General features: G+C 34.7%; 1 protein-coding gene across 1 annotated transcript; it reads right to left on the bottom strand.

The window, feature by feature from the left end:
* Positions 1–150: 150 nt before the first annotated feature.
* On the bottom strand, positions 151–7,466 carry LOC128232756 (uncharacterized). Its single transcript, XM_052946480.1, has 7 exons — positions 7,280–7,466; positions 6,256–6,417; positions 3,960–4,036; positions 2,484–2,499; positions 1,710–1,798; positions 1,129–1,144; positions 151–276 (listed from the first exon to the last, which is right to left on the bottom strand). The coding sequence occupies exons 1-7, from the start codon at positions 7,329–7,331 to the stop codon at positions 245–247; spliced, it is 444 nt and encodes a 147-aa protein (XP_052802440.1). The 5' UTR covers positions 7,332–7,466; the 3' UTR covers positions 151–244.
* Positions 7,467–8,473: the final 1,007 nt, after the last annotated feature.

An 8,473-nucleotide genomic window follows, 5' to 3' on the forward strand; every position in this document is an offset into this window, starting at 1 on the left:
ACTTAAAATATTAATTTGACCTGGAAACGAGGTGGTGAATGTACCTCCAATCTACTATGGACCGTTGTTTTGCAACACGAGTGTTGCTGCGAGTTCTGGATAAATATGTTTCTTCCATTTTACTCAAAGACGTCTTCGTCAAATCAGTGAATTACCTTATCATTGTCCTCTAAATTTGAAATTTCCTCTCAATGTGTATGCTTACATTGCACATGTACTTGAAACATTTATGAAAAATTGAAATTTACCTTTCAATACGATCCGCCGCTCCTCTTGCTAAACAAATGGCAATTACAACAATTAGTATGCAATACATAAATACATAACTATAAATTTAGCTTATTGTACATCTTCGGCCATACATGTTTTCATCTGTATTTAATATTAAGTTGGACGGGTGTTTTACAGATATCCCACGGTTTATAAAACAATACAACTGTGTAACTGTGTTAATCTTACAACGCAAATAGGTCGCACACGCAATTAACAGATACAAGAAAAAATAACTTTGACAGAAGTATATTGTCTTGAGGGATGTTGAGGGTACAGTTGTTAGTATATTGCAGCTTTAAAAGAATAGTGGAAACTTCAAAACATGGACTTAGCTTAACATATTACATTGCTAAATTACAGGAAAATGGCATGTTCTGACTAAACAGGGATTAATCCATAAACGACTTTATACCTTTTTATCACCATGGGCATTAAATGATCGAGAAACGCGTAGAGTAACAGGAGGAGCTTTCCGGGCTTAAAGACAAAAAGTATATCTACAATGGTACAGATATAGTTTCTCGAAAAACTTGACTGTAAACGAAGAGAATTACTTGCTTATTATACATATATATAGAGTTTCTGTTTTGTTGAAAATCGTTGAACAGTATTTTTTACACACTATATTATAGAAGATATAAATCGCGCAATTTTTGAAGAGTTAATAGCATATATTTTTCTATATATATGCAGATAACATCAAGCAAATTTTAATTGCTAAGTCCAAAGGATTTGGAAAGCGAAGGAATGCCAGACTGGTAGGTTATCAAACTATCGGATTTGAAGATGAAAGAGACAATTTACAAAAAGCAACACTTTATGGTCTAGTGCTCTAACAAAGGCAATATTTCTTACCTGGTACTATTGGCACCTGGAAATAAAGCTATGTTTAGCTTCAAAATGAATCAGGGTTCTCATGTGAAATGTTAACAAATAAAGCCTAAGTTATCAGTTCACAGACCAAACCTAGCAAATCAAAAAATAAGCGGATGGTTAAAAAGTTGCATTTAATTTCAAAAGTAAGCTTACACTTTAGCCTGTAGTAAAGAATTGTGCTATTAGAGTCAAGTTTCGTCGATCGCTAGGCAGCAAGTCACATGACCATGTTCACTGATTCTTTTATTAGTTAATGACGTTTATTTCTAAGGATGTTACGTTGAGGTATTGCGAATCAAACGAATATTGCTTCATTTGAACGAGCTCCTTTAAGGGGCACAATCTATTTACAATTGTGTGACATGATAAGAAGAATCCTGCCCGTGTTTCAAGTATAGCAACTGTTGAAGCGCTAAGCGAACTTCCTTATGTTATCAATGTTTGGTTTCCTCTTATGGAAATAGTTCCTATGAATTGTGTTCATTACATGTGTTATAAACCCCTGATTCGTAATTTGTGATAAATCACCCAAATGAATACATCAAACATTACATACACACCGGAACTTGAGTCGTATGTTGGTCCAGCGGAGACGCTTGTGTTTGCGGTTCCATTTCAATGCAAGAGGATCCGGACTCTAGTGAGTTATCTGTGAAAGTAGTTTTGTTATTGAATAATAACTTATACTACTGCGACATAGCACTCTGAGGCATTTGCACATCGGTATGGTATCACTCACTTGCAAGAGCTGTACTCACACTTGTGTAGTCAGGGCATTGAAGTTTTAATAGTGTCATACATACTTAAAGCTGCACTCTCACAGATTGAACGTTTTGACAACTTTTTTTACTTTTTGTCTTGGAATGAGCCAATTTTTGCGAAATTCCATGGAAACCAAAAATATAAGACTGCTGACAAAAAATAAGATCGCAGATTTTCATTTTAAGTTCAAAAATTGATGTTTAATGCATTTTTCTTAAATCGTTAGAAACGGTTAACATTTGTGTTAGCATCAATAATCGAACAAGAGGATTGTTGGTTGACTGGAACATTCGGTTTCGGTTGTTGTGTAGTCATTGCTTCGAATACAAATGTGCAAAATATTACCGAAATGTAAACAAAATACTGGCAACAATTCTTTAAATGTCTTTCAACTCGTTTCATACTGTAACATTCTATACGTATTTATAAAAAAAAATTCAGTCATTGTACAGGTATGCAATTGAACGTATTATGATGTTTCTATCAAAGTGTACTTTGAACAAAAAGATATCATATAAAATGTTTTCAATCCGCCTAAAAGAAATGAAAGCATCTGAAAAGAAATCGCTTACCTGGTGTTTCCAACACCTGCAGAAGAAAGGGTGTGTGTTAAATGTTGAAGTAGTACTAATGTACAATGTTATATCAACAAGAAATGTTTGTCAAACATTATGCCCCCCCCCCCCCCCCGAGCGCCATGTTGTAGGGATTATATGGACAATTGAATGTAATTTGCATGGACCGAAATGACAGCTGATTTGTCACTGCCATTGGATGCCGTTGAGGCAGTTTTAAGATTATGACCACTCAAAGTGTGAGGACAGAGTGTGTTATGACAATGACCTTTGACCCTATGACCTCCAAATCCATAGGTTTGGAGTCATCAGCTGGTCACCAAAAACCTAAATCTCAAGTTTGAGGGGCAAGATTTGTTAAATTTTTTTGTGCTTAATGTTACTGTGACCTTAACCTTTGGCTGATGAAGGGGTTATCTACTGGTCAGGCCCTACCTTCATGTCAAGTTTGATGACCATAGGTCCAGGAATTGTCGAGTTTGCTTTCAAGGCTACCGTGACCTTTACCTTTGACCCCTAAAATCAAAAGGGGTCATCTTCTGGTCAGGCCCAACCTCCATGTCAAGTTTGAGGGCCATGGATGCCAGCATTGTCGAGTTATAACTCGGACAACCTTTTATCATTTAAGGTCACTGTGATCTTGACCTTTGGCCCAATGACCCCTAAAATAAATAGGGGTAATCTATTTGTTAGGCCAAACCTCCAAGTCAAGTTAAAGGGCCATGAGTGTAGGCATTGTCGAGTCATCACTCGAACAACCTTTTACCATTCAAAGTCACTGTGACCTTCACCTTTAGTCGGATGACCCCCAAAAACAATAGGGGTGATATACTTGTCAGGCCCACCTTCCATATCAAGTTTGATGACCATAGGCCTAGGCATTGTTGTGTTATCACTCTGACAAGCTTTAAAATCCTTTTAACATTAAAGGTCACTGCGACCTTGACCTTTGACCCGACATGCCCTTTAATCAAAAGCGGTCATCTACTAGTCAGACCCAACCGTCAAATCAAGTTTGAGGACCATAGGTCTAGGCATTGTTGAGTTATTGAGTTATTACTCGGACAAGCTTTAAAATCATTTTACCATTAAAGGTCACTGTGACCTTGACTTTGACCTGATGAGCCCTTATATCAATTGGCCGCCCGACCGACGTATCGACCGACCAACCGACATGTGCAAAGCATTATACCCCTCTTCTTCGAAGGGGGATATAATTAATGGTTTAAACTGCAGAAAACTGTATTACCAAAACAATGTTTTATCCAGCTATCTTCGCTTGCAATAACCGCATATAGTCTTTCTAGATACATCGTTGATATCCCTGGCAGTAGCTCATGTGCGTCGAAGAAAAATGAGGAAAATATTATAATATGCGATGTCATTCAAAAACTGTAGGATGCTTGTCCTATTCCTATAGTTATGAATGATTCCTTTCGAATGTTGCGTAATATAAAAGTGATAAAATTATACCTTTTTACTGGTTTTAGCGTCATCCATCGTACGTAAGAATTTGGGCTTGACTGCAATAATCGGTTTTGTCTGTTGTGCTGTTGTGAATGCAAAAACAAAAACAAAATCAATAAAAACTAAATAATATTGATACTAAACATTACTTTCTAATACCTTTCTTATTGTTTAAGATGTAATATATAATGTACGTGTACATTTCGTAGTAGTAATAGTTTTACAGGTATGACATGTAGTTAAAGATAAAATGAATTTCGAAACATGTTGGGACTTATATCTTAACTCAATAAAATTAAGTTCAACAAATTCGGAAGATGACCACAATAACTCTCAGATACCACATGTTCACGTTGTATGGATCTTTAAAGGCCTATATGTTTACATTTGCTTTTATATATCGATACTAGTGGGGCAGATTCCTCATGTAGTAGTTTTTACCAAAGTGAACTTTTGTTTCAATGACTGTTTCAATGCCTAATTTATATTAATAACGATGTAAATGTATATGTTATGTGTATGTGTTGCATTTCGACGTTATGTGTCTCTCAAGAGCATAAACATGAAAGTCTGATATAACGTTTGAATATATTAAGGAATAGCAATAACGTGACTTCAAAGGGTATATCACATTGGTCACGACGGATCACAACCGATGTAAACAAACAACTAAGTGACGTTAATTTCTAAATAACTGTTTTGACAAAAAATATATGAAAATATTGTTAGACTTAAAATGGATTTGTCTAAGTGAACATTTTTATGTCAACTTTGGAGTAAAAATTAAATAGAATATACCAGAATGCACCAATTCCCATATAAAATAACGCAACATATACCTGAGGTGTCACCTCTTGTACAGTTTTGGTTTAGGTGGTACATATTTTAAAATTACTGAGTTTTGATCACAATCAAACCACACCGTATTATGCTCTGTTTAATAATGCCATTTTAATTGGCGCATATGAAGTCACAAATTATCAGAAGATATTATTCCCCGACGATATTTAGTTTCATAATGGTACTTCTCTAGTTTTTATGCAAAATTTTATGAAACAAAATCATGATTGCAAACCATCGCATCAATTGTAAATTTGCAGACTCAATGTCTCTAGCAGCCTAATGGTCCGACTTCCATATACTAGCTTTTGCTATTTAAACTATGTCTTCAATGCTTTCAAAATCCTGAACGTTAAAACATTATTTAAACACCAAACCATTCGAACCATTGACATGCACAACATATAAACACAGGTATGTTTAGGGGTTACAAGTATAACCATTCTGCCATGCTTGCAAGAATACCACCTTGTTATGTACTTTTGCTATTATATCGTTTTGTCATATTAAATAGTTTGTTTATAAATTTTGAATGTTCCCGTTTGATACTCAATATCGTTGGGAAATAACATATCTAATTACTTCAGTCATTACAACCCTATTAAGTAAAACAAGCGCAACTGTACCAATAACCGCGTTCTAATTTAGATTGCAGAGAGGTGATAGTTATATTCAATGAATGAGAGAAATATATAACTTACTTAAGGATGGTGTGAAGTAACACACTCAAACAAAACACTTAAAGATAAACTTTTCTTTCGAGGTCCAGGGATCGGTTCAATGCCTGCTAAATTTCAAGATTGATGATTCTATTCTTCTTCTTTTTTTGCAACAGTTTCACCAATGAAGTCACGATGTTCAATTCGATGTTGGTATTCCGTAACAACACGACTCATCGTAACACTTATGATATTTTTTCATCCCAACGCCGTGAGGTCAATAACAACGCTATCGTTAATCCAATAAATAAGCATCACGCGAATGCCCTGGGTTCTATTACTAATGACCGAAGCTACAAATTATGGTTAACAATTTTAAAACAGCGACGTTAATTGGTAAACATTATACCCACTTTAAAAAGAAGGAACATTTTGTTAGTCGTTTAATTAAACTTAACACACAGCATAACATTTGCGTAAAGTCATTCCGCACACAACCGCAAGCAACAAGAGGTGATGCATTTTTTTAAAATCAACCGACAAAGTAGATTTTTGTTTCATACGTTTTAGAGTTTTAATATATATAACAAAAGTTTTCTTTAAATTTACAATTTAACGACAAACGACCATTTTGTTGACCTAATACTGTTGGATTTCATTTGACAATGAGTCAAACAGCAAACAGAGTGTTTACTTCGAATGTCCATATTCTATGTTTTAATCTTGCAAAAAATGAGATAAATTTTTAACAGGTAAGAAATTTAAGGATATATTACAAGTAAGACATATATAAGACAAGTTACCTTCAACCTCATTTGTAGAGACTTCTTTTGAATTTCTGGTCACACTGCATTGAGGTCGCATGTTTTCCTGTAGTCTTCGCGATCGGTTTGTTGCCCTAAAGCGTTCAAAGTGCGCTTCGAGTGTATTATTTGCTGAATCCTCGTCAGATTGCGCTTGCAAGTCTGGAGTAAATGTATACATTTAACAAATATAAAGTACCTGGATGGTAATTCATTTGGTTATAAAATACTGAAAGGGGTTTAACAGCTCTTATGCCATAGTAATGTTTACCGTGTCAATAAATTAGATCATATTTTGTAGTATCATTTAGGGATGGGAAACAAAAAGTATTATATTTATAAATATTTACGAGGGCTGTTCATTATGCAGCTGGCATTTGCATTTTAATACGGATGGCTTGAATAAACTGTACAAGTATTTACTTAAAAAATTCCACCTGTCAGGAAAGTTACTTGTACCTACGACAATAATTGATGAAATTGTGCATGCTTTGATAGAGTGCAACCGGGTATACTCGCCTTATTTACGGATAAAGTGTACACAACTTTTACGTTTAAAAACTATATATAAGGTGAGATAACATCAATACTCATTTATTTGATGTTGTTTAGAAGAAAATGATATTAATAAATAAACCAATAATATGTTTTTATCATTAACATTCATTCGATTAACTACTATTTAAAAGCTAATTTGATGAAAATTAGATACAAAGTTGGATATCTTGTAAAAATGTCAATGTTTTTATACGGTATTCGCGAAAGTGTTTGAGCATCAAAGCTTTCCAAAGCAAATGCAGGTATGTGCCCATTTGTGTTCATTTAATACTTGCAAAATTCAGATTTAATGGACAAAGAAAACAGTAATGAAGATCATCTTATCAGGTTTGTAATTATATCAAATATATTGTTCCACTATCTATCACTGCCACCTGGTTTTGATAAACACATAATAATTCATGTTTACATGAAGTGAACCTTTCGATAACGAAAACAAGAAGAAAAAACAAAACAAAAACAAAACCTTTCTTTGGAGGTCCTGGGTTCGGTTCAATGCCAGCCATCAGAAGCAGCATTACTATGAATGTAACGGCTCCCACTGCCTTCAATCCCGCCGAGAAGTTGACAAAGCATTGCAGCAAAACAACGTTTGTGCCGTGAGCAAATTTGTTCGTCCCAATGCGAAGACGGTATGTTTGAATATCGACCCCCATTTGAGAAATTCTGCAATAAATAAATACGGATGTTGTTAAAAGAGTAACGCGTTCGTCGCTAAGAAACTGCAACAACTCTTCAGAAAGTGGCTTCCAAGACGGTAACCTGGATATTCCCGTACTTTGACATTGCACAGACATCCAGTTTAATATGTGTAGATAAGTTTAGGTGGTTGATTATACCATCATACCAAGGCAATAAAGACACTTTATATCAAGTTTAAAATATACTTAGGGCATTTTTAATCTTGTTTTCTGAATATCTCTAATGAATGTATATGGAACCATGTGATTTATTTGCCTGGTTTGTCAAATCATTTATAACTTTTGTTAACTTATGGAAACGATATCTATTGAATTTGGTTGTTGAAGGAGATCAGTTCCCATGCTCCATTAGGAGAAGAATGGGCGTATAGAGTTGCAAATTTCGGTTGGTCGGGGCGATCAAATGTTCAGTCAGAAGGTCGTCTTTTGCGCACAATAACTCGAGAATTGTTTTGACTTAGGACCATGCAAATTTAGTGGTTGGTTGCCCTTAACCAGCAGAGCAAGGCTAAGGTCAAATTCAACATTCTAATAAATACTTTTTCCGTTCTTTACTTTCTTGAAAACTATTTGCAGCCAATACTATATACAACAATAGCAATTTTAGGTAATTTCTATGATTAAAGCGCAATAACTCTCGTGTAACTACATCAATTGTTCTAATTATCAAACACGTTCATACACATTCTGACCAAATTTGGTCATGATTGGACAAAGGGTTAAAAGTAATTGAACGGACTACATACTGGATGGTGCCTGTCTGCCCTTTCATACACCATAGTTGGAACTATAATATGTCTAGTTTTTTAAACACATGACAAATATTATTTGTTTTAAAAGATACAAAGGGCAATTACTCTCACAATATTTAGGTAGGATTTTATTTAACTCGTCACAAAAAATCACAATTTACTGTGAATAAGTTTATGAAGTTTAAAGTTGGTACCTTTAATGATTTT

This window comes from Mya arenaria, chromosome 1 (genome assembly GCF_026914265.1).
Source record: "Mya arenaria isolate MELC-2E11 chromosome 1, ASM2691426v1".
Classification (NCBI taxonomy): Eukaryota; Metazoa; Mollusca; class Bivalvia; order Myida; family Myidae; genus Mya; species Mya arenaria.